The sequence below is a fragment of the Alternaria incomplexa genome, assembly GCF_024043165.1.
Source record: "Alternaria incomplexa strain BMP 0042 chromosome Unknown scaffold_3, whole genome shotgun sequence".
NCBI classification, from domain to species: domain Eukaryota; kingdom Fungi; phylum Ascomycota; class Dothideomycetes; order Pleosporales; family Pleosporaceae; genus Alternaria; species Alternaria incomplexa.
The window spans coordinates 1,487,777-1,515,388 of NW_026249852.1; the positions used below are offsets into that span (position 1 = coordinate 1,487,777).

General features: G+C 52.8%; 11 protein-coding genes and 1 non-coding gene across 12 annotated transcripts; 6 read left to right on the forward strand and 6 right to left on the reverse strand.

Moving 5' to 3' along the window:
* Positions 1-205: 205 nt before the first annotated feature.
* On the forward strand, positions 206-2,139 carry J4E90_002885 (uncharacterized protein; the record flags this gene model as incomplete). Its single annotated transcript, XM_051432461.1, has 2 exons — positions 206-263; positions 311-2,139. 2 exons carry the CDS (start codon positions 206-208, stop codon positions 2,137-2,139), a joined length of 1,887 nt encoding a protein of 628 aa, XP_051293883.1.
* A 267-nt stretch (positions 2,140-2,406) lies between these two features.
* Positions 2,407-3,414, reverse strand: J4E90_002886 (uncharacterized protein; the record flags this gene model as incomplete). Its single annotated transcript, XM_051432462.1, has 1 exon — positions 2,407-3,414. One exon carries the CDS (start codon positions 3,412-3,414, stop codon positions 2,407-2,409), a length of 1,008 nt encoding a protein of 335 aa, XP_051293884.1.
* Positions 3,415-3,906: 492 nt separating this feature from the next.
* Positions 3,907-5,148, forward strand: J4E90_002887 (uncharacterized protein; the record flags this gene model as incomplete). Its single annotated transcript, XM_051432463.1, has 1 exon — positions 3,907-5,148. The coding sequence occupies one exon, from the start codon at positions 3,907-3,909 to the stop codon at positions 5,146-5,148; it is 1,242 nt and encodes a 413-aa protein (XP_051293885.1).
* Positions 5,149-5,501: 353 nt separating this feature from the next.
* Positions 5,502-5,589, forward strand: J4E90_002888. The gene has a single exon. It is a non-coding gene; the product is annotated as a tRNA-Cys (tRNA).
* Positions 5,590-8,839: 3,250 nt separating this feature from the next.
* J4E90_002889 (uncharacterized protein) lies at positions 8,840-9,342 on the forward strand (the record flags this gene model as incomplete). Its single annotated transcript, XM_051432464.1, has 2 exons — positions 8,840-8,924; positions 8,987-9,342. 2 exons carry the CDS (start codon positions 8,840-8,842, stop codon positions 9,340-9,342), a joined length of 441 nt encoding a protein of 146 aa, XP_051293886.1.
* Positions 9,343-12,357: 3,015 nt separating this feature from the next.
* Positions 12,358-13,913, reverse strand: J4E90_002890 (uncharacterized protein; the record flags this gene model as incomplete). The annotated part of the gene is made up of 2 exons (XM_051432465.1): positions 12,358-13,602; positions 13,653-13,913. The coding sequence occupies 2 exons, from the start codon at positions 13,911-13,913 to the stop codon at positions 12,358-12,360; spliced, it is 1,506 nt and encodes a 501-aa protein (XP_051293887.1).
* A 1,474-nt stretch (positions 13,914-15,387) lies between these two features.
* Positions 15,388-16,722, forward strand: J4E90_002891 (uncharacterized protein; the record flags this gene model as incomplete). Its single annotated transcript, XM_051432466.1, has 2 exons — positions 15,388-15,753; positions 15,814-16,722. 2 exons carry the CDS (start codon positions 15,388-15,390, stop codon positions 16,720-16,722), a joined length of 1,275 nt encoding a protein of 424 aa, XP_051293888.1.
* Positions 16,723-17,244: 522 nt separating this feature from the next.
* On the reverse strand, positions 17,245-19,566 carry J4E90_002892 (uncharacterized protein; the record flags this gene model as incomplete). The annotated part of the gene is made up of 2 exons (XM_051432467.1): positions 17,245-18,849; positions 19,060-19,566. The coding sequence occupies 2 exons, from the start codon at positions 19,564-19,566 to the stop codon at positions 17,245-17,247; spliced, it is 2,112 nt and encodes a 703-aa protein (XP_051293889.1).
* An 885-nt stretch (positions 19,567-20,451) lies between these two features.
* Positions 20,452-22,035, reverse strand: MTS2 (26S protease regulatory subunit; the record flags this gene model as incomplete). The annotated part of the gene is made up of 4 exons (XM_051432468.1): positions 20,452-20,702; positions 20,751-21,819; positions 21,915-21,980; positions 22,033-22,035. The coding sequence occupies 4 exons, from the start codon at positions 22,033-22,035 to the stop codon at positions 20,452-20,454; spliced, it is 1,389 nt and encodes a 462-aa protein (XP_051293890.1).
* A 687-nt stretch (positions 22,036-22,722) lies between these two features.
* Positions 22,723-23,516, forward strand: UBC1_1 (Ubiquitin-conjugating enzyme E2 1; the record flags this gene model as incomplete). Its single annotated transcript, XM_051432469.1, has 2 exons — positions 22,723-22,983; positions 23,037-23,516. The coding sequence occupies 2 exons, from the start codon at positions 22,723-22,725 to the stop codon at positions 23,514-23,516; spliced, it is 741 nt and encodes a 246-aa protein (XP_051293891.1).
* A 305-nt stretch (positions 23,517-23,821) lies between these two features.
* On the reverse strand, positions 23,822-24,314 carry J4E90_002895 (uncharacterized protein; the record flags this gene model as incomplete). Its single annotated transcript, XM_051432470.1, has 2 exons — positions 23,822-23,964; positions 24,044-24,314. 2 exons carry the CDS (start codon positions 24,312-24,314, stop codon positions 23,822-23,824), a joined length of 414 nt encoding a protein of 137 aa, XP_051293892.1.
* An 844-nt stretch (positions 24,315-25,158) lies between these two features.
* On the reverse strand, positions 25,159-27,234 carry J4E90_002896 (uncharacterized protein; the record flags this gene model as incomplete). The annotated part of the gene is made up of 1 exon (XM_051432471.1): positions 25,159-27,234. One exon carries the CDS (start codon positions 27,232-27,234, stop codon positions 25,159-25,161), a length of 2,076 nt encoding a protein of 691 aa, XP_051293893.1.
* Positions 27,235-27,612: the final 378 nt, after the last annotated feature.

The window sequence follows — 27,612 nt, forward strand, 5'->3', positions numbered from 1 at the left end:
GCTATCCTGGAGGTGTTTGCGACTCATCTGGAACTATTCGAGGTGCACGAAAGCGTCCAGTCCACCTTCAGCCCTCGTTTTCCGCGAGTAAACAATCCGCCAAACAAACACACGGAAATATCCACACGGCGCATGCGATCCCCATCCTCCCACCAACCCTCTTAGTTCTCTTCTCTCGCCCCACGACGACGACCCACGCTTCGCCATGTTCTCGTGGATTACCGGTCCGCGCATCACGAACGTGATAGAACATCTCCAGCCTGGTTTGTCGCACTGAGCTACGCGTCTTCAGAAGTACTAATAGTCTTAGAAAATGACTACGAGTCTACCTTCATCGAACCTCCCGAGACTCCCGCTCATCAGTTCGCCGTCAAAGCTTTCAAGCACGCCATATTTGGAACGCCTGCACCCGAAGAAGCGAAAGATGCCTCCAAGAAGAGCGAGAGGAAGGCGAGGATTGATGCAGCAAACGCAAAAACATTTAACCTTCCCGCGCCGAAAGAGAGTGGGCCGCCCATCTCGCCATCGAAACAGCCAGGCGGCATCCTCATGACGCCAGGTACCGCAAGCAAGGGAAGGAAGCAGGTGTCGTTCGGGTCGCACGTGGTAGACAATGAAGGCAAGCGCGGCAATATTGGCAAGACCGGCATACCCAGTGACTGCCCCGGGAAGTTCCCGAGCCCTTGGACACCTGGCACACAACTGAAGCTTGACCCGGAAAGTGACAAACGACCGCGCACCCGCCTCACCGAAGCCCTCCTCGACGCGCGGACAACCACACAGCCGAAGTCGGGGCAGAAACCGAAGGCGAGAGACGACAGCGACATTACAATAGACTTGGGTGCCCCACGTTCGGAGTCTGGGAAATACTGGAAGGAGCAATACGAGAGTTACGCGGACAAGAGCGAGAAGGAGATGAAGAAGGTCATTGCCAAGCAACAGCTAGCGAAGAAGTTCGCTATGAAGAAGGACGGCGAAGCTACGGAACTATCTACCAAGCTCGAGCAGGAACGCAAGCGATACAGGCAACGAGAGCGAGACCTGGAACAACAGAACAAGGATCTTCAGGAAAGGCTACGTCAAGCGATGGCCGAGAGCATGTCGTCGAGTATCGAGATCGCAGCGCTGAAAGCCCGAATCACAGTCCTGGAAGCGTCAGGCTCGGTACCTTCCTCTGAACTTCAACAGAACAAAGCTCCATTCGAGATATACGAAGATGCGAATAAGGACAACCCGCAATCGCCCACGCGTGGCTTAGATATGGATCCTGAAGTGTCATTCGCTCCCAATAACAGCATGGCGTCGTCTACCAAAGAGAACTCGTCGCCCAAGCCCCGCCGTCACCGCCGTGGTACGATCCCTGACACATTGAACCGACCAGTGCTCCCGTCCAGACTTGGAACAGCAGAGGGTGAAGCCTCTATCATTCTAGGCAGATCGCCTCGTGCACTGGCACGACCGTTTGAGATCACTCTGGAGAAGGCGCTTGCACAGCCTCAGCAAGAGCAACCGCAGAGATCGCCACTGAAGATCCGCAGGCCAGTCGCGACTGACGAGAATTATGCGCCAAAGTCGCCTGCCGCGATCCCACCGTCCAGTCCGCTGCCTGTACCATCGCCGGGTCTTGATCCCTGGATGGAGATTAACAACAGTTCGATAGCGCAAATGGACAAAATGGCTCTACCGGTCTCTACTGGTCAGCCATACTCACGGCCTGAGTGGAACCCACCACCAAAGCAACATCGAGTGTCGAAATCCGTATCGCACGTAAAGTCGACAGAGACAACCAAGTCAAATGAGAAGGTCACAGTTCCCGAGCATAAGGCTGAACCCACACGGCGCAGAGAACGTGCGACTGAGAAGGCGACACACGTCTCAGAGCTCGAGGCAACCTCCGTTCCGTCGAAGAGAGAGGAGAGACAGAGGTCGGACGAGTCAAAAATCAATGCAGCATCCCACCATGCTCCCGCCGACAACAAGTTTGACCTCTCGAAAATCACAGCACACCATGCAGAAGGTTCTGCGCAAGTGAAGCATGACCGAAGCCAGATGCTGCCTGTTGATCGCAAAGAGCAAGCAAGAAGACGACTTGAAGAGAGGAAGAGGCTGAGGAAGAACGGTACTACGATCGTTGGTTAATCCTCTATTGGCGTTTTGCATGGGAGTGTGTTGCGTCTTTTGTCTGGGTGATGAACATGTTCAAGACATATGTTATCGGAGTATGGAGTTGTCCTGAGCATTGGATTCTGGTTTATCACACGATACCTTCACATGCTTCATCGTTTACAGCATTCAGTTGAATATTCATACATTGTATTGTTACTTCTCATGCAGAGCGCTTCACCGTGTCTCATAGGGTATCATCCCAAACGCCTTAGAAATGCTTCATCGCCCTGTGCAAAGATCTTACTTCTTACCTGAAGCAATATCCTCCAACGCCTTGTATACTGGTATAGTAGTCTTCTCCAACTGCGCCCGCTGATACGAAGTCATCTTGCCCAACACATACTTGCTCACCACATTGGGATCCCTACTTTCGGGTCTCCCTATTCCAACGCCTACTCTCCACCACTTTACGCCTCCCAGACTTCCCTGACAGCTCTTGATACCATTATGCCCCTTCGCGCTCGCGCCACCATCTCGAATTGTAACTTTTCCCAACACAGACTCCAGCTCATCATGCACAACCACCAATCTCCCTTCTAACGTCGCACTCCCCGCAGCCTGTCGTACACCACGCAACCACTCGCTATACGCCTTTTTTACTGAGCCCCCGCTTATGTTCATCAACGATGTGGATTGCCAGAATGTCCAGTCGTCCATTGCGTCTTTATCTGTCGCTACTCTCCTGTATCCGGTCAAGCCGAACGCCATGTGTGTGGCTGGAGGTTTTGAAATCAGGCCTGACATGCCTTTTTGAAAGGGACCATAGCGTTTCGCTTCTGCGAGAGCGGAGGTGACGATGTGGCCGGCGGAGTGGAGCGTGTTGGCGTAGGTTGCGCCCGGGTTGCCGATGGAGGCTATGAGGAGGGGGTATGCGGTTTGCGCGGCAGGTTTGGCCATTGAGGGCGATTGTGGTATGGACAGGGACGAATCGTCGGTTTTAGCAGCAGACTTTGGGTTCTGCCTTGGTGACTTATTCGGAGGGTTGCGGGGTTGGTTTGCTGTTGTCTCGGTGTCGGAATGCGTGGGCGTAGGGAGGGCGGAATCGTGTCTTTGCTTCTCTTGCTTGCGCTCTTCTTTGCGAAGCTGTTTTCGCTTCCTTCGTCTTGCGGCTGCGGTCGTGGGTTCGTCGCTGCTGTACTCGCTGTCCTCCGGTGGTGAGGTTTGGACATTTTCTTGGGGATCGGCAGTAGGGATTAGCGAGGCCGCCGATGCGCTCGCCACGTGCGCACGTGTGCTCGCGTCTGACATGATTCTAGAGGAAATGGTGTGTTGAGAGATGATGGCAAGATCATTATGCGGGATGTTTGGTCATTAAACTAAGCAGCACTGTGTGCTGGGTCCACTCTGTGAAGAGTCCCATGGTTCGTCATGACAGCCGCTGTGAATTGTGCCGCTCACAGCCACACGTAAGAGTCATAGGGGATTGGTAAGGGCGCAGCATGGCAAACCGCCCTTTTCCGGATGTGACAAATATGTCATCATGGAAGATTGGAAACGATTTTGCAGACTTCATTGGCATGTGGATAGTGATTTGAGACGCGCATCGGAAGGTACAGATCGTGAGATCTCTTGGCGTACATCATTGCTCAGGAACAAGGGTCCCGGTTCCGCATCGCTCTAACCCCGATGACACTTGCCACTTGCGCGCCTCTAGCCCTTCTGTCAGGCAACTCTTGACTGATTCACTCGAGTACGAGCGAGCGTACCACAACCACATCTGAACCCTCCCATCATCTCAACATGTCCGGACGACCATCAACGCCGCCACGAGCGACTCGCTCAGCGGGCAAGCTCCCGCCAAATCCGCCCACTCCAGAGCAAATCAGGCGCATGGAAGAGGCTCGTCTGAGGGCAAAGGCGGCTGCACAACAGACACAAGCTTCAAAACCTTCACCAGCGCCGGTCGCAGGTGCGAAGCGCGCATACTCGTCCATCACCGCCGCGCAAACTCCAGCCACCCTTCGTAATGCGGCTGCAGCATCCCCTCAGAAGCGCGACCAAAATGGCTTCATACAACCACCCTCGAACGATTATATTCAGCCGGCGAAGAAGTACGCGAGATCAGACTTCATCGACTACGATTTCAGCAAAATGACGGACACGAAGGGTGGCTTCCTGAGTACCGTAGACGACCCGCATAATAAGGCTATGCGCAAGGGCCAACAGAATGAGGAACAGAAGCCAGAGGGCGTGTCAATGGTAGAGTGGGAGAGGGAGCGCATAAGACGGAAGCTTCGTGCCAACCGGGCCGGACCTTATGAGCCAGGTATCTCTATCTTGGACACCGTCAATGGCAAGGAAGAAGAAGACGAGGAAGCCGCTCTGCTCGAGGCTGCTGAAAACGCCGAGATCGAAAGCGGTACATTCAAAGGCAAATACGGCGACGGCAAGCGCGACGTCAAGGGCAAATGTCGAGAATGCAACAGTCTGGAGATCGACTGGAAGTGGCAGGACATATTCGGTATCGGCGTATGCAGTATCTGCAGGGAGAAACTCCCAGACAAATACTCCCTCCTCACGAAAACCGAAGCGCGAGACGACTACCTCCTTACCGACCCCGAACTCAAAGACGAAGAACTTCTACCCCATCTCGAACGGCCGAACCCACACAAACAATTCTTCCACCCCATGCAACTGTTCTTACGACTTCAAGTCGAAGCCTATGCCTTCAGCCCACAGAAATGGGGTTCAGCAGAGGCGTTGGATGAGGAGTATGCGAAGCGACAGGTCGTGAGCAAGGAAAGGAAGCAAAAGAAGTTTAAGAACAAGCTCGAAGACCTGAAGAAGAGGACGAGGGTAGAAGCATACAAGCGGGCGCGGTTAGCAGGCGATAACGGCGATGCGCAATTCGGGCAGAAGATAAAGGGAAGGTATGATCGACACGAGCATGAATGGGGCAGGAGTGTGCTTGACCCGGAAACGGGGATGACGAAGAAGAGGTGTGAAGAGTGCGGGATGGAAGTAGAGGAGCTGGAGTTCTAGATAGTTTCGAGTGGCATGGCGATGCGATGCGCAGGATGATACCCACACATATATTCGCGTTCTTCACCAGGGTAACGCGTTTGACTTTCCTCTCAAACTGTATGCTCAGCGTACTTAGGCACAGTGACCACGCTTAGACAGGATCGTATCTAGCGCACAGTTTGGGGCTCGCAGCGTGGCAGCCTATCACCGTCCTTCAGCGCTGGCCCCACTGCCCCTCCTTCGCTACTGCCTCACCTGCCTCGTCTCGATCTCCACCTCGTTCCTTCGTTTCCTCACCGCATCCACGTCGATCCGCAGCACTCAATGATATATTATTACAGATTGTCAAATCATTCATCGAAACAACTCACGGGCCGGTAACTCAGTGGTAGAGTGTAGGACTGCAGTTGACCAAAAACCGTCTTCCCGAAGTCACCGGTTCGACTCCGGTTCGGCCCTGAACGTTTCTTTTTGCCTTTTTGGCAAGCCGGCAGTGTCTTCCTTTTGGCCAAGAGCGAAGGTGTCAAGAGCTGGCGCGTCGTGATGCGTGGTTGAGGGCCGTGGCAACCTTTTTGCGCCGCGTGTGAGCATGGTGAGGCAAGACACACATACATTTGGACACTATACGTCGCAGGGACAATCGAAAACAGGATAGGTCGCTTTAAGATCCTACTACAAAAGATACGCAGCGCGTTGCCAGAGAGTTTCTTTCGGAGCGAACGCCTCTCAAATAACCTTCGTTTATCGCGGGCAACCCTTTGTTCAACACAGATAGACATCTTCCACCTGCGAATCCTCTAGTCCTTCCATCGCTTCACCCTCCATTAGACCTAAGACAAAACATTCGCCGATCAGCTGATAATGCCCAGGTTCAGCATCTGGTCGGACTACGAAGGGCATCTCGAGCCCAAATAAGATGAAGATCTCGTCTCCGGGCTGTGCGTCAGGAAGCACGAGGCCCATAAAGCCAGTTGTGCTCACGAAACACTTGAAGCTCGAACTTCTCTTTCCGTCGTTGGCGCGACATTCGACCTGATCTAGCTTTCGGTTGAGAGATTCTGGGACATTGAGTTCGATTCTGCCATGCATTCTACGGGAGATTGGTTTGGCTGTCGTACTGTTTCCCATCGTGGACTTGATCTCAGCATTGTCTTTCCCCAAATCAGAGTCCGGAGATGTTACATCGTCTTTGATATAAGACCAAATGCTTGTGACTTGCGGCAATACTTGATCATCTCGCCGCGGATGTATATGCGCACTCGCGACATACGAATACGCGTGCTGGGTAGACAACGATGTGTTGCAGTACAAGGAATGTGCTGTGCCAATGAGATCATAGTAGTCGCTGAAGGAGTCGTTTCCACGACGGGGTATGAAGCCTTGAATCGTCAAAACGCGTAATCCCTGAACCCGTAAACAAGGACCTTTTACCACCCGGCCGATATGCTCGTGTTGGGCGAGAATGGTCGCGTTTGACGCCCTCCCTTTCGAGACTTGAGAACCGTTGGCTTGTAGACATCCCATCAGTAGACCCGATGATCTTGGTAACGCCTCTGTCCAGTCTGGGATCCAAGACGGCCAATATTCTCCTTCTGTGGTGACCCGAGCATGTGGCCTCTTCTGGTTGGTTGTCGCCACTGAGCCAGCGTCTTGGAGGAATGTGATGTTTGCATGAGCTCCTTGAACCTCCATACATGCAACGCAGGCAGAGATGGATACATCTAGGACGGGAAGGCTGTAATCCACTATGAGACCTGGGCTGGCTATATCATGTCGGCTCAATAACCCCGTTATCCCATAGACCTTGTCGCGTGGGTTCGTGGCTTTGCGGGGGCGAATGATGCGCAGGATATTTGCACTGCGAGCAGTCAGCACGTTCGCGTAAGTATTGATGCAGAACCTCCACATGGATCGCACGTAAGAGGACTTACAGCGTTTTATGATACGCGAGTTCCCTCCCACATGCTGACTTACTGACCGATCCAGACTCCATGTAAAGGTTACGCAAGACATCGAGTTCTGCAAGTCTTCTGCATTCCAATAGAAAATCGCAGTTATGCGCTTGGAGGCAAGCACTGATAAGTTCCTGCCATTCCAGCGTGTTGGAGCCAAAATATATCACTGCCTATCGAGCCAAGATCAGCTCTTGCAGAGTCCAGACGCGCTCAAACCAAGGCAAACGCATTACGCAGTTCAGAGCATCAGTACATGCCTTCGAGATGTGGAACTTATGTGTAGGCGGTAATTTCCATGGCCGCCAATCCTGTCGATCCTCAGAGGCTGCATCACCGAATGATCCGTTGTTGAGAGCTTCGAGAATCTCGGCCTCACGACCTCTCCAGCTGTTGAGCTTATCGATTGCCATCTCAACGTCTTTGGCAAGATGAATCCTACATGGTGGGCACCAGATCAAGACCCTCTCCGCCTTTGAATAGATCTGATCCATTATAGGAATCTGGAAAGACTTCTCTGCGTTGTCGCTTTGATTGATGCATATTGCGTCGATCCAGAGCAAACGCCAACCTATTGCGGGCCGGAGAAAGTGAAGGATATGAATGACCGTGACGCTGACGTTTAAAGTCGACTTGTCGACGTCGGAAGAAGGATGGATAGTGCTGCCCGTGGCCGTGCCGATGTTATTGTTCAGTTCCAGTGGCCATCCGGTTCCACGGCCCCAAGCGTATGACACCGTTTCGTATAAGGGAAGGTCTGAGATCGAAGCTTCGAGCAGATAGGCTATATCATCGGGGTCTGCGGGCCATGCTAGAAGCCTGATGGTCTCTTGTGGCCTGCGCAAGGCGCGGTACTGGTAAGTCTCATGAATTGGAGGCTTCCCCTCTTTCGATAGTACGTGGCATCCTTCACACAAACCATCATCTTCTTCTCCTTTAGGGACGAATGTTGAGCCTACAATGGGGAGACTTGTTTCAAGTCGCTGTTTCGTAGCCATTGTGTTGCTGTTCATCGGATACCTGACAAGATGTGTGATTGAGGATAGAACGAGGCGCATTCATGCCCATGAAAGACCTCGTAAGAGCATACAGTTGGGAAAAAGCGATTGTTTTCCTGTGACATTGCGTACATTCCACTATGCGATAGTTGGCGGGCAATTGCAGTCACATGCGATATCAAGCGCGGGGTGGGTTGCGGCACAGTTGTGGCGACCAGGGTGATGTCGGAGGCTAGTACTCTTCTAATCCTACGGTCGGCTACTTGCTTGGTTAATCAACGTTTGAAACCGAATGAGGCGACCTTATAAGTTCAACTCATAGTAACGTTCGCGATGCTTTGGGCCCCCGCTGCTGACGACATCGGGGGGACGTGCCAAAAGACGCACAGCCAGTGACCAGAACGTCACCACCTTCGGCCTGCGTCTTCGCACATCGGGTACATGTCGGAGACGATTTAGCGACGCGCATGTCGATGGGAACGGTGTCGAAGATGATGGATGTTGCACAACATCATCTCCACCCTAAGCTGGAGACCATCTCGTCCTAGCGTCGGATTTAACCAGACACCATAGCCCCGGGGCATTACAACACGAAGCCACGCCCACGTCAGCACACATCTAGATGCTGTCTCTCCATAATCTGGTCAGCACCACATGAACGTCAAACGAGTATATCAACCTATCTTTCGATCGACTTTCTCCGGCACCGCACAAAACTCATCACTCCATCGACTGGGTCCGAGGTTCTACACGTCTGCAATGTCAGCCATCCCGATCGTAGTCTGTGGCAGGAACCCAAATATCGCAAAGGCTGTTCGCGAGGGCGTGGAACCAGAATACGATGGTATGCCGCGATACTTTGCGCAACACATCACACATACGTATCCAACTAACACATCCATCCAGTAATCCACATCAACCTCTCCGTCGAAGAAGCAATCATCTCCATCCCACACATAATCTTATCCAGAACACCAGCCAACCCTACCCCCAACATCGGTTCCATGAACTACGGCCAGCGACCTGCTGCTGTGGCTCTTGGAGGTGGCTTCAACGACGAGATGTTTGCGCAGATCAAAGCTTCTTGCGGAGATGAGAATATGGTTTGGGTGCGCACGGATATCACGAGGAAGGATGAGATGCCGGATTTCAATGAGCATGAGGCGTATGGGAAGGCGACTGCGCAAAGATTGAAGAAGTGTTTGGATGAGTTGAGGGTTGGGAAGGAGGGTGGGGAGACGGAGGGGATGTACTGGTTTTAAGGGTTGAAAGAGACTAGGTGCATTTTTGTACGGCGGTAAGTCGTATGGTTACGATCCTGGGCTTCTAGCGACATGAGATGTGGCCGTGGGTCTTTTCGATATTACCTTACGCAGGACACGGAACCTCGAACACATCGGGTATGATGTGATAATTTTTGGTGAACTGAACGAGGTGTATATGGGTCGAACATATTAGTAGCACAATACCACTGGCTTCATGTACTTCCTCGTTCTAGCGTTCTTAGGACATTTGTCCTACGACATCTGAGTAACGTCTTCGGACGGACATGGAAATCAGGTATCTGTCTTTTGAGTACTCAATTTGCGGTCTGTATGTGCATGACGAGCTTTGTCAAACATCCAAAATTTCAGTTTCTCGAACACATGGTGCAGTTCCTGACCATGTTTGGAAAAAGAGTCATCCGGGTAATGCCTTCTGCTTTTGGTCTAAACAACAGCCAAACATAGTCAACAGAACAAACCCATGGGAGGGAGGTCTAGTACTTTTGATATTTGAGAATTGAAAGTAGCTCTCGATGCAATCTTCTTTTCAACCGGAAGAAGATTTTATAGCGATACTTCCGCAGACGTTCGACGACCGCAAGCATGCAATTAATCCTCGCCTAGTTTTTGGAAACCTCGGGACAGGGCTTTTGTCGTGAGATTTACTAACGTTAATAAAACCAAGAAGCCCAGACATTTCCATGTCGCGCGGAGACACAATCCAGGTTTGAAGTCGTAAGACCAATGTGCGCCATCGTACGTCGTCTGGCGCAATTCCGACGAAGGAATCTCATGATACGCCACACTGCGTTTTTAGAGGAAAGAAAGGGACAGTGGTATGAGAGAGGAACGAACTTCATCGCGAAAATATGAAGGCTTTATAGCTGCACAGAGTCATAAGACAGACTCTAATGTCTTTTGACAGCCATGAAAAGCATAGATCCAAAGATCGTGATCACGGCTAGCTGACCTTCTCAACGTTCTGCTGACACATGTGTCAACGGCTCCAAGTTTTTGTTCGAGACGACCAGATCATACATCGGCATCGCGCAAGTTTGATGCGTAAGCTTGGTGACGGGCAAAACGTGTAGTCAAAGGTGCTATATTCTACCAGAAAGACCTGGTCTCATGAGAACAGGGTATGGCTTTTTTGGAGAAGCGGACGAGCAGTCCATATGAAGAATAATAACCAGTTTTGCAATTATTTCAAAGAGAAGTATTGTAGAGATGAAGAGAAGAAGCAGACCACGGTAATCTTTTATATCCTCACTGCCGAAGGGCTAGCAGAATAGCCTGTGTCCTTTCACTTTTCGGTATCCAATCATCTTGCTCAGCGGAAACATGTTGTTCTGAATGTCGCTTTTCGCACTGCTTCAGCTTGCGCGCGCATTCGAACAATTTTTGAACATAACGAACGTGGGAATTGACCAAGCTTTTTCGAGGGCGGGAGGGGGATACAGGGACATGTTCCTAGTGTTTTGGATTTTGGGAAGAATGGCAGAGGCGCAAACATAACGTTGTCGTCACGAACTTTTGGAGAATGCACAACACCCAAGTGTGCGATGAGAAAGAGAAGATAATGTGTAGAAGAAGACTGGTATTTATACCCCCTAGCGTGAGGGCCCGTTCAAACGCAATTGCAACAACCCCATAAAGACGTAAGGACGCGCAATACCTCAAGGCGTTGCTTAGTCGACTTCTTCCCACTAGCCTTTTACTCTACATGCCACGGCTCAGCTTCGTTTTCGGCCTCATCAAAAGCCCAGTAGACTTCGCATATTCACTAGAGAAGACCGCAAAACCACCAGCACATGGCCCAGACAACATCATTCTTCTAGCTCGTCTTTCATGTCCTTTCGTTTTGTTATTTCGAACGGAGGAAGAAGGAGAACACATCTAGTGCTTTCCGAAGTTATTTGGACAGCGAACATGCGTCGATTGCCAACTGGTTTTGGTACTTCCGCATTGCAAAGAAGTCGGTGGAAAGAACGCCATAGCACGCCTTGCGATGTATTTTTTGAGTGAACTTGGCTACTGGAAAGCGCAGGCCATTTGCCGGTGATTGAGGCCTTTTGGAGAAGCGCACAGGAACATGATGATTTTTAGATCTTGAATCTGGACACATGTCGATGACGTTCTCAGTTTTTTCGGAAGACAGGCAGACAGGAAGACATCAATCATGCGACCGCTTGTTTTGGTATTTGCTTTCGTAGAAGTATAGCGAAGAAAGAAGACAAGAGAGACACTGAGCGAGATACTTATACCCACTCTCAGCGCCCAGCCAGTCCATGATTCTAGTCCTTTCGTCTTTTGTTTTCGGCAGACCACACTCCACAAGTCCATCAGCTGCCGACATTGTGTTTTTGAGTTGTCCAAGTTTGAGATGTGCTCGACAGACTGCTCATTGGTAGTTGGTAGCTTGATTTTCGTTCAGAAACACATGCAGAACCTTGGGGGGGGGGTTTTTTTTGTTGGCATCAAGAGACGTGTCGGTCTAACATGTACGTATCCAAAAGCGCTCCACGGAAAGCCGATCATAATACCATTGCTTCGCAATTCCTGTTTTGAAATTGCAGAGAGTTAACCTCATGAGAACGTCGTGAATGAATTTTTGAGTGAATAGAGTTGGATCAGTTGTCGATTCTTGAATTGACAGTTTTTTTGGAGTGTTGGCGTCGCCCCATGGCCAAGTGAGCGAGTCATTTTGAAGAAGACAGGCAGACATGCGTCAGCTTCAAGCTGTTTTGGTAGTGGGAGAAATAACGGAGTTGATCAGTAAAGAAGAAGTTGAATGAGAGTAGTAGCTGTTTATATATGCTTTCCAGTGCCAAGCCCAGGGCCTGGCATCGAATGCATATAGCGTTTGTTGCGAAACCATACGATATTACTACCACATTTTCACGAATCATGCAAGTGTTCGATTGGAGGGTGAATTATTTGTTTGAACATTTCATTTATTTACTACCATCCTACGCTTTTACCGCGCTTGGCATCTATCCTACCGGGTCCACTCTAGTGCTTACCCCAGTACTTGCCCTGACCCCTCCTCTTACCCTTAACATCGGCCTGCTTAACAACAAAGACACCACGGTCAATAGTGTTGATAACAACGTAGCCAGACTCAAAGGTGTAAGCAGACCAGGTACCAGCGTCCCAGAGAGCGTCACCACCGCCGGGCTTGACATCATCCGGAGGGTAGACGTCAAAGTAAGCAATCTCCTTGACCTTGGAGCCGTCGGGGAACTTGGGGATGCTGGAGACGTCGAGGATACGGAGACCGGCTTGGTAGTTGGATTGGTAGTCAAGACCGTCGTAGACGTATTGGTTGTGGTCGACGGAGCGGGTCGTGGTCTTGTAGTAGCCGGTGACGACGGGCTTCTCGAGGTTCTGGATGTCCCAGATGTAGGTCACGGCGAAGCCGTCCTTGGCGGGCGAGTCAACGGCAGTGCGGTTGGGGTCGATTTGGCCCTCGTCAAGCTCATCGTCCATGACGATGTGGGTCTGCCACATGGCATCGAGGACCCAACCCTGATGGGTGTACGAAGCACCGACGTAAGGAGTGCGAGAGATGATGGCACCAGCGTTACCGAAGCCAACCTTGTTGGTGACGTCGTAGATGGTCAGGGTGTCCTCGTTGTAACCGTAGCAGATGTCACGGCCGTAGTACTTCTTGTGAGGTCCACGGTAGACAATGCACTGAGCGTCGTGAGTGTAGCCATCCTGACCGTTGCAACCAGAGACATAGGGCTTGGTGGGGTCGTCCATGTTGATGAACATGGGTCCACCGGCACAGGTGTCGTTGCGACCGGGGCGACCGCCAGCACCGCAGGCGACGGCGTAGTTCTTCTCGTTGTTGGCGACGACGGTGTGGGTGCGGCCCTTGATACCCTGGTTGATGTCGACGAGAGCAGTATCGGTCTTGATGTCGAAAGTGTAGGGCTTCTTCGGGGAAAGCTTGAGCAGCTTCTTCAGGTCAAAGACCTGGACGTGGTGGCCGACACCTTCGGAGCCGACAATGAGGCTGTCACGAACAACCTTGATCTCACGCCAGATGACGGAATCGTTGTTGGCAGGAAGGCGACCAAGGTACTCGAGCTGACCATCCTTGGTGACCTCGGAGAAGGAGGCACCGTAAGTCTGACCGATGGCAATGAAGTCTCGGCCCTTGTGCGACCAACCCCAGGAACCACTTCCCTCACCAATAGCATCACCGAGCTCCTCGTGCGTCTTGAAGTCGTACATGTCGATGTTCTTGCACTGTGATACTGTTAGTTGAGCGAATCTTCATTGATCTGAATCCTGCTTGCCTTGTAGGTCTGGTCGGCATCTCCCTTGACAGCCTCAACGCGGCCGTGCTTGCACTCGATCTTGTTCTTGTTGGTCCTCTTCTTAGAGAAACCGTTCCAGCGCTTGCTGTCGTAGGCGCCAGCAGCACGCTGCTTAGCCCAAGCAGCCTCCTTTCCATTCATCATGAGGTCCATAACCTCTCCAGAGGCATATTGCTGGTGGGTAAAGCCATGAGCGGCGACCAAAGGCAACAAAGCCGTGGTGATAGTAGCCCACTTCATCGTATCGAACAAGACTGCGGATTGACAATTGGCAGTTGATGATGAACCGAGAACCTGGGAGCAGGAAGCAGCACTTTATACATCTTTGCATCTCTGCACCACACTCGCGGAACCACCGAGTTCCCAGAATGCAGACTCGTGCAGGACGCCGCACATGACTATCATGAGTATACCTTCCTATCGTAGGTACTCCGAAAAGTTAGCAGCCGCAACCAAGACCGTATAGAAGCAACGACAGCGGCCGTTAGACGCAGTAAAGTGCTGGGCGCGCCTTGGTGAATCTTGGGGGTGCTTTTCGCAGGCGACCGTTCATGTACGCCGAGAGCCGTGTGATGCTTGGCAAGCATTCCGCCTTGGATTCGAGCATGGGAGCTGGAGCTACGGCTAGTGTACCCCAGTATTCAGCAGGGCTGGTGGCCGAGAACAAGGCAGGGCTACAGCAGATGCGGTGCAAACTAAAGTGGGATCTTCTCGCGCGGAGACGGAGATTGGTAGATAGCGTAGCCGGAAGAGGAAGCTGCTTTGGTTGCCAAGAGCTGCTGGACCACCACGACCAAATGACTGCAGAGAGCTTTGAATCCGACTATCGATTCTAGAGAAGGTGGTGAGTGTGTAAGCCGATGGTAGACTTTAACCGGAGCGATGCTGTACGGCGATGTACGAGGGTCCTTCAAGCTGATTTCCCAGAAGAGGGAAACGCATGTCAGATGTCGCCATTCTGGTCCTCAAAAATGTGCTTGAAGCTGAGAAGCACACCGTACTGTGCTCATCTCGGCCCAAAGCGCTGGATAATAGAAACCGGGACAAGTAAAGTACCGACTGTGCGTATCGGTAGAGGTTTACGGCGGCACCGAGGCCCTTATCTCGAGGGTGCGTAACTGGGAAAGCGGAAGGGCGATCTCCATGGTCGGTCTTGGCGTAGGAGTCGTTGAGTTGAACAGCATAGGTGGCGGAGATGAGGCAGAGGGTAAGGTGGCGACTGAGGGAAATGCGGGAGGGACATGGCCGAGAGCGCGGGGGCGACAGTCTCTTGTAGTGTTCCCCGTGAGCATTGCTTGAGCTCATTTGATGCCTCTCTTGAGCACAATTGAGGGCATTATGGACAGCACAACGATGGGGCCAGGCTGGAAGCTGCATGCATCGCGTACTTCCAAGTCGCTAGTAACTTGACAGGACCACGGTCGTGGTACTGCCATGGCTTCGACCCTGGGTGATGGGCAGGTACAGCCAAGGCCGTCAAGAACATCGTGTTCGATAGTGCTGGGGTGGTTGCAAGATGCGACACGTGATGCAAGATATGTTAGAGTCAGGCAAAGGTCCTTGGAGGTGAGAGTGCTGGCGGAACGAAAGTCAGCGCGGAACGGAAGCGCGCCTCGGCTGGACCTGCCATGGCGTCGCGACGTCCCTTCTCACCACCCAAGTGCGCGTCCTAGGCCAACTCTGCCCACCCCAGCGCCGGCCAATCACCCCGACCATGCAGCTCACCGAAGACGACCTCTATCGCAGCTCCACCCAGTTCCGCAATTGGTCCTTTACCGCCTCGCAACTCGCTGCACAGCGCCTGAAGATTAACGTGCAAGCCACCGAGCGCGTCAAAGCCAATGTCGCGCGTCTACGAGCCCAGCGCGGCAACGATGCCGTCGACAACATGGGCTTGGAGTCGGGCATGGATAAAGAGAATGGAAGTGGAACCAGCGGTGCAAATACCCCAGATGCACGTATGCAGACAGTAACGGAGATCAATTGCCTCACGGCAGAGGAAGAGTTGAAGATAGTAAACGAATTCTGCGAGCGCGCAATCGCCCTAGGGAACCACTACAGCTTCCCCTTGAACGTCGTCGTACGTCTCCAACCTCCAAACATAAACGAAAAGAGACAAAGTCACTAACAACACCCCCAGGCAACATGTATCCAATTCCTCCGCCGCTTCTACCTCTACAACTCGCCCATGACCTACCACGTCAACAACATCCTCCGCACAATAATGTTCCTCGCCACAAAAGTCGAGCTCTTCCCCATCCACGTCTCGTCCTACGCCGAAGGCGCCGGCCGCGCCGTAACCTCCGAAGACGTGCTCGCCCCGGAATACATCATCGTGCAGTCGCTGCGCTACAACCTCGACGTGCGCCACCCCTTCCGCGCCATCAAAGCCGGTCACATGGAGATGCTCGACATGGCGCGGGGGAAATACCAAGGGCCTGCGGGGGAGCTGGGGGGCGCGAAGGAGGTGCAGGCGAAGATGTGTGCGGTGCCGGTTAAGGTGGGCGCGCAGGCGATGAAGATGCCTGAGAAGAAGGTCGAGGAGAGGGTGAATGCCGCGTATGGTGCTGCGACGAATACGCTGCGTACGGTTGCTGTGCTGACGGATGCGTATTTCTTGTATACGCCCTCGCAGATCTGGCTCGCGGCTCATCTCCTTGCCGACGAACCACTCACCCTATTCTACCTCTCTCTCAAAGTCCCCACGTCCAGTCCTATCCACGCGAAACTCCTTACTACGCTCCGCAACTGCGCGTCGCTCATCTCGAGCCACCGGCTTTATGTCAATGCGTCGTTGCCGGCGGCAGAGCGCGAGGCGAGAGAAGCGAAGCATAAAGCGGAGATTAAGACGCTGGTGCAGAAGTTGAAGAATTGTAGGGATCCGGATAAGGTTGATTTGGTCAAGTTGAATCAGGCGCAGAAGAGGGATGCCGTGCAGGGGGATGCGTTGGAGGAGAGTAAGGCGAAGAGGAGGAAGTTGGCGAGGGAGGGGTATGAGAAGGAGTCTGATGCTTTTTGGGGGCCGGAGTTGGGTAAGAAGGCCGAGTAGAACTGTATCAGGAAGATTGAGCGGGTTGCATACGGATATGGCGTTCATTCATATCAGACAGCATGGCATGGCGTTCTGGAGGTTTCAAAAAGATACCACTGAGCTTATAGGTTGAGCGGCACAAGGAGTTTTAAGGTGGGTTTGTACAATCGAATTCTCATTCTCGCTGATCTTGCTGCACGCAGACTTGTCTTGAGGGTCTTCATACCACCACCTGTTACGTCGTGTTCGCAATTCAACGCTTAACCAATCTCGCCTCTCATGGACCTCGCCACACTTCCACCCATTCACCCGCTTTGTCCGAGAGCCGACGTGTAACCAATGCTTTTGCAATTCCATCCATGTTCGACTGAGCCGACGCTGCCAAACGCTTGCACTCTTATGCGAGAATTCAATCTCGCGTTGAATTCCCCCCGGAGTCTCCACGTGTCAATTCGACGTACGGTTGACATACTTCTTCAGGTACTTGAACTGCACTCTCTCCTTACGAGGTGCTTCTGTAGGATTTAGTATCTTAAAATGTTAACGGCCGCGGCCGTACGGGGGAGTAGTCCCCTGCGTACCCTTTGCGACGCTATCTCTCGGGTCCTTTCTAGTGCTGTTCGGGAACATCGGAGCCACCGGCGCGATGCCTGTCGGTTTCTTGGGGCCCAGCATAGACTTGCCGAGGGACTTAGTGTTGTAGTTGCCGAACATGCCACCGGCGGTGGTACCTGGGCGCGCAGTCTGTCCAGATTTACTGTTGCTTTTGTCAACTTGCTCCTGCGCCTCATACTTCTTGCGCTGCTCGATCAGGGCCTCCATCTCTCGAAGGTTCTTGCGGGCCTTTTGTGGCACCTTGTTCATGTCGTTCTCGAAAGAAAGGAGGATGTGGGCCTTGCGCTCCTGGTACTTCTTGTCTAGCTGGGCGACACTGTACTCGGCTTCGCGATCCTTCTTTCTCTTCTTTAGCGGAGGTGGCGAAGTTGGCGAAGTTGACGAAGAGGAAGTCGGAATTGCAGGGGGACTATCATCGAGCTGTGGTACAGGCTGGTCGTGCTCGGAATGGGAGTCGGCCTCGTCTGCAAGCGGTTGCTCGGGAATCGCTGCATTCCGGGGGCTAGATTCAGCCATGGGTTTAGCATTGGGGGCTTCGTTCTGGGACCTCTTCTGCACAGAGGACGCGTACTCCTCACGACGACGCGCCAATTCTGAACCTGCTGTCTGAGGTATGGCAAGAGCACCATCCTCAGCATCTGCCTCGTCGGCGAACTGCTCTTGAGGCTCTCCGCTGACTTCGCGAGTAACGTGAGTGTACTGTGGGCCTGGTGATGGCTTTGCCGATGTAGTAACGCTTCCTCTATCATGGGTTTCTGGGGTACGCTTTGGGTGGGAGTGGCGAGCCACGCTCTGGTTTGCAAGTCGATGAGTGGAGCGGGGATCCACAGGAGGAATTTCGTCATCATCATCGTCCGAATCATCGTCTGAATCTCCGTAGGGTTGAGACGACTGGAGCGCGCGCGGTGGTGACATCTCAGGTTCCGCCACGTCTTCAATGTTTTCGACGTCGTCGACAGGAACTTCCATGTCATCTTCGAACTGGACCAAATCATTGGCAGTGGCATCTCCGAGCTGTTCAGCGTTCCCTGCCCCATTTCGTACAAAGGAGGGGACGGGGGTCCTGGAGTTGTTTCCACCGCGATGACTGTGTTTGTCTTGGTGATTGCGACGACGGCTTTGATCGCGGGTAAAATCGCGGTCTCGGTCACCGTTTCCATCTTCACGATCCCTCGAAGGCCCTCCAAAGTCGTGCCTGTAACTAGGCGTGACGCGATCGACGCGTTGACCAAAAGTCTCGTCGAAATCTTGAAGGACACTCTTCAGATCAACGATGGCCGTATGTAATTCCGGGAAGTCGCTACCACAAGAAGAGTAGATCGTTACCACGTTCCAAGACGCAATCATGAGGTTGTTGAAGTTGGGAAACGCAGTCTTGACGACGGAGTTGAAGAGGTCGACCTTGATGTTGCTTGGAATGGTGTTGAAGATGTTACGTTTCACATCCTCCGGAATTATGTCGAGACCAGCGCGCTTGCGCTTGTTGGAGATATGGGGAATAACCTCATCATTCGGACGCCTCTTTCGTGACTTCCTCGCTGTTCGATTGTAAGCACTGGAATTCCATCGTGTCTTTTACACTTACTGTGAGTAGGAGCGCGGTCGTTCTCAGCATTCATCGGGTTGAGCCTAGTAAGAGTCTATTTGATGTCAGTCAACAGTACTCAAACGCTTCGATTCATCTGAAAGCAATGTATTGCGATAGCTTTCGTAAAGCCAACCATGAATGGGCAGACATACCTCTCCGTCATCAAACAGCACCGGTGCCTGGTACGGCATATTGTAAGCAGCCCGCCTCGCTTCGTTGATCTTGTTCACCCTCATGTAAAGAATCTGATACTTCTCCTTGAACAAAGGCACCATACCCTTTGCAATGAAACCATGGATAGGATGAGAATCGAGTTCATCCTCCTCCAGGGGCAATGGATCTTCAACGTGCATCTGGACATGGTTACCCTCCACCATCAGGTAGACACGATGTATGGCGTTCTTTTCTTCCGGTAGTATGACATTTCCGAGATCGAAACGAGTGGCCTCTTCTTTGAGGGTAACAAAGACGAGATCGGGCTTGACCACACCATTTACCCTGGTGTATGTGGGTGGCTCGTCGTTGCTGAGGCCCTCGATGAATGTGTTCAGATGCGTCGGGTCAACATAGCGAAGTTGGTCGCGGAGAATGAGCGCGCGTTTCTGGGGCTTATTGAGCGCGCTGAAGGTGGGCGCCGCTATTCCAACAGCAAGTGACATTTCGAGTTGGTGTCTAAGTCGGGAGCAGTGGTACTCTTCTGTGAACACTGAGCGTAGTTGCCCCAAAGGCGCAGTCGATATGAGATGGCTATACTGCAGTGCAACTCAAGCCGGGTAGAGCGTAGTGGAAGAGATGAGATATCAGATGCGGGTCACGAATTGCTGTATATATACCCCAAGAGGGGCGAGCTAGTGCACGTCTTTTACCCTTGCGGACTGCATTGCGGAGTCTTCTACCTAGGTAAAGGCGGGGCCCCTACGAATAGTTGAGGTAATAGCGCATATTCCCCCGCTAGATTTCGCCCATGTGGTGTGTTTTAGCTGTCGTGGTGCTCTTGCTCGACCTGGCAAGCCCCGAGCTCGACTGGAATTGTGCAACGGGGGATGAAGACAGACTGGCAGGGTCGATTGGCATTTCTTGCGATTTCGTGTCTACAGAGCGATTCGTAGGGGGAGAAGAAAGCGATTGTATAAGAAGAAATAGGAGAGTAGGTGGTTTCCTCTTGATTTTGATCGGATGACACGAGCTGCGCACGGTCTCTTACAGACTCTCAAGGCAGTCACGTCCCGGACAGAACTTCTGATTGGAAACCGCAAGTTGAGTGGCCCCGACAGTTCCGATCATGAATAAGACGCGACTCCACCTCGCATGTGGGAAGCAGCCCTCTTTCATGCATCGCTGCTATTGTTAGCCAGCGACATCTCAACAAAGAAAACTCACTGTAGACACGCGCACATATGCATCACGAGAAAACTAAAAGGGTGTGCATGTTGTATAGGTCTCAAGCCGTGACGAGATGCTTCCTATGTGCAGCTTGTACTAATACACTTGCACATTACTCTTGAGTGTTGAAGATGATGTCCCTGGCCCAATATCTCTTGCGCTTACAAATACAAGCCCTCCGGCTCACCCTCCGTCTTCGTCTTAAGGACACGTTCCCTTGCGGTGCGGAAGTCCTCCATGTTGACGCGCATACGACGCTCACGGAGCGCCATGAGACCAGCTTCGGAGCAGATGGCCTTGATGTCGGCACCAGAAAGGTCGTCCTTCTGGTTGATGAACTCGTCGAGATCGACATCCTCGTTGAGCGACATCTTGGAGGTGTGCAGAGTGAAGATCTTCTTCTTGGTGGTTTCTGCAAATCATTAGCAAGTGTATTGCGGACAATGGGGAATAAACTCACGATCGGGGTTCTCGAAGAGAATCTTGCGGTCAATACGACCAGGACGGATAAGGGCAGGGTCGAGTGTTTCGATCTTGTTGGTGGCCATGATGACCTTGACGTCTCCACGGTCGTCGAATCCGTCCAGCTGGTTGAGCAACTCCAACATGGTTCGCTGAATCTCACGCTCACCACCGGATGTAGACTCGTAACGCTTGGTACCGATAGCATCGATTTCGTCAATGAAGACAATGGAAGGCGCGTTCTCGGCGGCAGTCTGGAAGAGCTGTCGCACGAGTCTAGGACCGTCTCCAAGGTACTTCTGGATTAGCTCACTACCCACGATACGCAGGAAAGTTGCGCTGGTCTGGTTGGCCACGGCCTTGGCCAGAAGCGTCTTTCCGGTACCTGGTGCACCGTAGAGGATGACACCTTTCGGGGGCTTGATACCCATCTCCTCGTACAGTTCCGGATGTAACAGGGGCAGCTCGACCGCCTCCCGCACCTCCTGGATCTGCTGCTCTAGACCACCAATATCCGCATACGACTCTGTGGGCGCCTTGTCCAGCTTCATGACCGATACCAGCGGATCGGCATCGTCTGTGAGCACACCGACTACTGAAACCGACTTGTGATGCAGCAGGATGCTCGCTCCGGGCTCTAGCAGATCCTTGTCGACGAAAGACATGATGGAGACGTAGTACTCGGGCCCGGTGGCGCTGGAAACAATGGCGTGGTCGTCGTCGATGAGCTCCTCGAGGTTACCGACGCCCATGGGACTGCCGCGCATGTCGTCGACGCGTGAGCGCTCATCGGCATTCCGGTCTTCGGCATCCCCTGCATTGGCTGCGGGCGCGTTTCCTTCCTTCACTGCCTTGGCCTTGCGCAGACGCTCCTGGTTCTCGACGTACTCCTCCTCGAGCAGGAGATGGTCGTGGATGCGCTGCATTCGGAGGTAGCGTAGCTTGCATCGTGCGGTCGGGTAGACGGTCGGGAGCTTGGCGGCGGCGCTGGGTCCGGCGGCCTTCTTCTTCTTCCTGCCGATGCGGGTTGTGGGTTGTGGCGGCGGCTCGTACTTTGGCTTCTCCTTCTGCAGAGGGCGTTGTTAGTGCGTGCCAGGTGCGGTGAGGCAACAGATAGCGGACTCCCGAGAGCCATCACCACGTGTCGTGGGGCAGCACATACCTTGTCCTTCTTGTTCTTGTCATCTCCTGGAGGCCCGCCGCCTCCAGCACTCGATTGCTGGTTACCCTGCACGTCGTTAGCATGTGGCCATGGTGGTTTCCGGAGGAGGCGATCTTACCATGACACGCGATCAGGTGATGAAAGGCGAATCAGGCGCTCGACAGTATGCAGCGACTAGAAGAGAAAGAACCACAGCGAGGGTGGTGGTAACGGGCGATGGCGGTGGTGAGGCGGTGGTTGTTTGCAAGAGGTGTTGATGCGCTGATTCCGAAGCTCGTGGATGTCGGAGGATCGGGGTTAGCGCCTCGTGGCGTCACTGCCTCGAGCCGCTGGAAGCCTCACCATTCCACCTCCATAGAGCAACAGACACGTCAGGCCCTGTCCGATAGCCGTACATTTCTCGCTGTGCGCTCTATTTCACTAACACTTCTTCTTCACCCACCAGATTCCCGAACCCCCCGTTGTAGTATTCCCTCTGAGCTTCGACCCCGCCGGCGAGCCAGCTCAAAGCTCCCCACGCGGGTCAAGAGGTACTCCCCATCGCTACCAGACAAGGTCTTGGAGTAGGTTCAGTACGTTCGCATCGCTTCTCAGGTGAATCACCACGCCACAGCCCCCTCTCAGACACCCCAAGACCTGTATGACACAGTCCCCGCACTGCAACTTGGTCGAGCCGGGACCACTTCGCGGAGCCTGAGGCTGACTTCTCTACCTAGAAATACCTTGGTCGCGCCTACCTGCTGCCTACTCGTAACACTTCCTCTTCATCGCCCTTTTCACCCCAAACCTTCCACCATACCCCACAACCATGACTTCCAACCGCAACCGGCGCATTGCCAAGGAGATTGCCGACATCCACAACGATCAGCACTCCAAGATCGTCGTCGAACCGGCAGGCAATGGCGAAGACCTCACACATCTACGGGGGCAGTTCTTCGGTCCTCCTGACACACCATATGAGGGAGCTACCTACAAGGTCGACATCCGGATCCCGAGCGAATACCCCTTCCGCCCACCGCTCATGAAGTTCGAGACCAAGATCTGGCACCCCAATGTCAGCTCACAGACAGTACGTAGCAAGCAAGATCCCCAGATACCATTCAAGAAAGCTAACAGTAGTAGGGCGCTATCTGCCTCGACACCCTCTCCTCGCAATGGTCGCCAGTTCTGACCATTAAGTCCGCTCTGATCTCGCTACAATCGCTCCTCAGCACACCCGAGCCCAAGGACCCACAAGACGCCGAAGTCGCCGGCATGCTGCTTAGGAACCCCGCCGAATTCGAACACAAGGCTCGCGAGTGGGCAGTCACATTCGCTGGTGCGCCGCGGAAGGAGATTGCTGAAGGAAGCGGGGGAGCTACAGCGGCCTCCATCAAGAAGAAGGCCCAGCAGGCGAAGCAAAACGAAGAGCAGTCCAAGTTGGCTGCGTACAAGGGATACAATAAGGACTTGGTAGATCGCTTTGTCGCTATGGGCTTCGATGTCGACGCCGTGGTCGCCTCGTTTGAGTATGTTGGTATCGATCGTATGGGCGGCGAAGACTACGAGCTGGAAGAAGCCTACATGGGGGACATTACAGCTCGGCTCTTCGGCGAAGCATAGTAGCCTCCCCATGTCTTGTTTCGACTCAGCATCTCTTGTTCGACTTCCAGGGCGCACGGGCGTTTTCATTCCTCAGACCATCACATCCATTACATTCTTCATGGGAGGCGGCGTAGGTTGATGGGTTATTAGGAGTATTGGGTGTACATGATCACGGGAATAGCGTAGGCGCGCTCTTAGTGAGTAGCAATGTAGTGTCAATCAAAGTTTGTTACATTATCCTTCTTGTTTCGTTATGTCGTATATACAGGTGTCTCCTCCTCCTCTTGTCTAACGTTTGTACCAGATATCGTTGACTAAAGTCCTTACGCGATGGCACGGTCAGCGTCAATGAAGACGCCATTCGAGTAGACACCATCAACGCTTTCATCCTTCTTAAGGGTAAGAGGAGCATCACCAAAGACAGTCATCTTATTCGGCTTCTCAATGTTCTGCTGCACCTTGACAACTATTCCACACGTCAGCATTTCGCCCTACACATACAACACCCTGAGACCAGGATGTCACAACCGGAGGGATAAACTTACTCTCACCATCATACTCGTAGTCAAAAGTAGGAGGATCACAGCTCTTGCTCTCCATGGGGTTCTTGCTAGGATCGTACTCGTAGTTGCAAACGGTGTGAATGACGTCCTTGCCAGAGTACTCGTCAGACACAAAGTCCGCGAGGAGCCTCTGCGACTTGAAGCCGGAATCGAGCGCGTATTGCGAGATGGTGACGTTCCATTTGCCGTAGACTTTGGCGTTTGCGGCGGTCGCGGCGGTGGCCAGGGCGAAGAGGGTGGTGCGGAAGTGCATTTTGGGGGGTGGTTGGGTGGTTGGTTGGGTATGGGAATTGGTGGGTTGTGTTGGGAGTGATGGGGATGGGGATGGGAATGGGAATGGGTAAGTCTAGAAAGCGATGACAAGACCGTCTTATATATCCATCTCCCTTCGTAAGACGACGTCAAGAGCGGTCTGTTGGTCGGCGCATTTACCCACCGCCTCGTTTTCGTGCGCCTAGCATGGTCCTAGCATCTGGATACTCCAGGGCTGCGCTCACACGAATACCGCTACTGCTGACGCCGGGTGAGCACTTTAAACTTCCTAGATGTCTGTGCTCAGACGCAACGGTCGTAATCTTCGGTAACGGCGATAAACACCGAGCCATCGGCGCGCGTCTAGGTCGCGACGTGGAGAAAGGGAGACGGTGTGGATTCTTGGGCTAGGACTTGTACTTGTGAACTTTGTGTAGACGCGAGTCAGATTGTAGAGTTGGGCTACTGTGCTCCTAACTTGTGTGTCTTTCTGTCTCCCTCCTTTCTTTCTCGAGATATAGATGCTGGATTTCCATCTTTGTGAATGCGACGATCGATTAGAGACTTTCATTGACACTACTGCCTCGGTGAGGTAAAGTGGAGCTGTAAATCTCCGAGCTAGCCTACGCGGAAGTGGCGCCGTGCTAAATGGGGAGACGCCGGATCCTGGACATGGGCTTTTACGCATGCAGGAACACCAGCATCGGCTGTACATGCGCGAAACTTCGGTATAACCCCACAGGTGCTTGTGTGCAAAAGGTTAGTCGCAAATGCCTCACACAGTTGCAATGCGGTGTAACGGTGTTTCAATGCTGATTGATCTATGTCTATTTCCTAGTATTCCACTACCTTCCCACGAGTACTCGCTCACTCTTCCTTGTCTCGGTGGCGTAGTTGCGCTTCTCTCCTGTGACATGTAGCTGAATATGACCCTTTGCTGTCGGCGCATACTTCACGGTCGCGCCTTGTTCTATACTAAAAGCTTCGCATGCAGGTTTGCTGTTCAAAATCCACTGCGCGGTAAGTTTAACACCAGGGTCCCAACGACCAACACTCGCAGTGACCTCCTGGCCCACCTTGGCCTTCTTGTCTTCGATCTTGGGGTCGGCTTGACGCTTGATGGCTGCTTTGCGACCACCGTATTTGATGACATCTTCCCATACATTTCCACGGGTAGAGGGAGCGGTGGCCGAAGGGGAGAGTGGAGTAGGGCCATCAGGGGTGTGGTCTTGGACCCATCGCTCGACCAACTCAAGGTAGTCCCAAATCTCGCGAGCTTGGTAGTTACCACCATGGGGCTTTTCGGGCAGGATTGTGACATTGGCCCATCCGGCTCCACCAACGGCATCGGTGCGCTTCTGGAACTCCATGACACCTTCGTTGAGGAAGTAGTTGTCCCAAGTGCCTACGTAGACGAAGATACGTCCAGCGAGGGCAGCACCGAGGTTGCGGGAAGAGTTGAAGTTGGTGACGACGTAGTCGCTAAGGTCGAACGGCTTCCAGTATTCGACTGCCTCGGGGTAGATCTCACCGGTGACTTTGTCCCAGGGCTCGAGAGGGTAGTTGTTGTAACCTTGGACTCCGAAGACGGCGTTCCAAATATCCCACTGGTTGAATGAGCGCGATGATGTGCCAAATGTCAATTCCCAATGGTTTTCCTGCGCGGCGGTAGCGAGGATCACCTCCGTGCCGTTGGTGTGGGTGCGGATACTGGGGACAGAGCTACCATCTGCACGTTGGTATGCATTAGCAGCGCTGTACAGTTCGATGTCTTGGTGGCGGTGGAAGTCCAGGGAGTCGGGGTAGGAAGAGAAGCACACGCCGAAGAGGTCTGGGCGGTAAATGACGTTGGCGATCGACTCCCAACCACCAGTAGAGCCTCCGTCCTGGACACGAGCATACGGTGCGCGGATGGTGTTAAAAGTGTCTTCGATATGGGGAATCAGCTCTTCGTTGATGGCATCACCGTAAGGGCCAAGGTTGGCAGTGTTGACGGCATACGAGTCATCGTAGTATGGAGCTTCATGGCGGAAAGTCACCATGATGAACTTCGGTGCCGGTAGCGCTGCGGTCGTGTTGGTGCCGGGTATGATACCCGCGTCCCAAGCTGCTGTGAACTTCTTGTCGGTGCCATAGTTGTAAGCGCCTTCGCCGGCCGGCCAGTGACCTTGGTTGTAGATGACAGGGTATTGTGTTTTCTTGTCGACTGCATCGTAGCCAGAAGGCAGTACGACATTGGCACCAACATACATGTCGCGGCCCCAGAACTTGCTCAACTTCTTACTGCGAATCTTGATGTGTTTGAGCGTATCTGTGTCTTCGTAGTTGCCCTGGTTGCATCCACCGATTTCCTTACCGGCGAAGTTTTCGACAGCTGTAATGTTGTTGAAAGTCAATTCGATGGTCTGGCCGCCTTCGGAAATCTCAATGTCTTGAGCCGATGTAATCAAGCTTCCATAGCCGTTAACGTTTGGCGCGCCATCGCCACATGGGAATCTGACGCTGACCTTCGAGCCATCGCTTCTCGTAACGGTCTCGTAGCGGGTGAGGAAGGCCTGCACACTGTAGGTGCCTGGGTCGATATCGCTCAGACTGACATTTGGCCAGCCATACACACCGGTAGCGGTACTATCGTTGCTTCCACCAGAGAAGAATACCGCTTGCTTTGGACCGAAGTTGTATACATTCTTTCCAAAGATCTTGTTGGGGGAAGAAGTGACATCTGTATCGTCGAGGGGATCTTCGCCTTCGGGAGCAAACATCAACACAATGCGGCCATCGGTGGGAGTATCCAGGAGACCATTCTCGATAGAGAGCTTGACGTTGAGATTGGTATTGTAGTCGCGTTTGACATAATGCCTAGCCGTAGGAACAGCCGATGCGCCCAAGGCGAGTGCGGCGAGAAAGATGTTCTTCAGCATGTTGCTTTCATGAACTGTTATCCAGTCCGGTCAAATGCAGAGCACCCGTCGATTGTGCTTGACCAAGCTGTCGGTGGGACGACAAGCTTTTTGATATGCGCTCAAGCTTTGACTTGGTGAAAGCAGAAGCGAGCGGCACCACTAACCGGATGAAGAAGGCGCAAAAGATAGTACAGCCTTATACGACATGAAAGATAAGAACCTGCAGTTGAGGCCGTTTGCAAGTCATGAAAAGAGGGTCTTGATTAGTTAATCTTCATGTTCGCGGACCGGGCAGTGGAAGAGGAGGAACCATAGGTGCGGTAGCGGGGGCCCGCCATACTGGTTTCTGGTATCGCTTGCGCAGGAACAATTATATGCTACATGCTCAAGCTATTC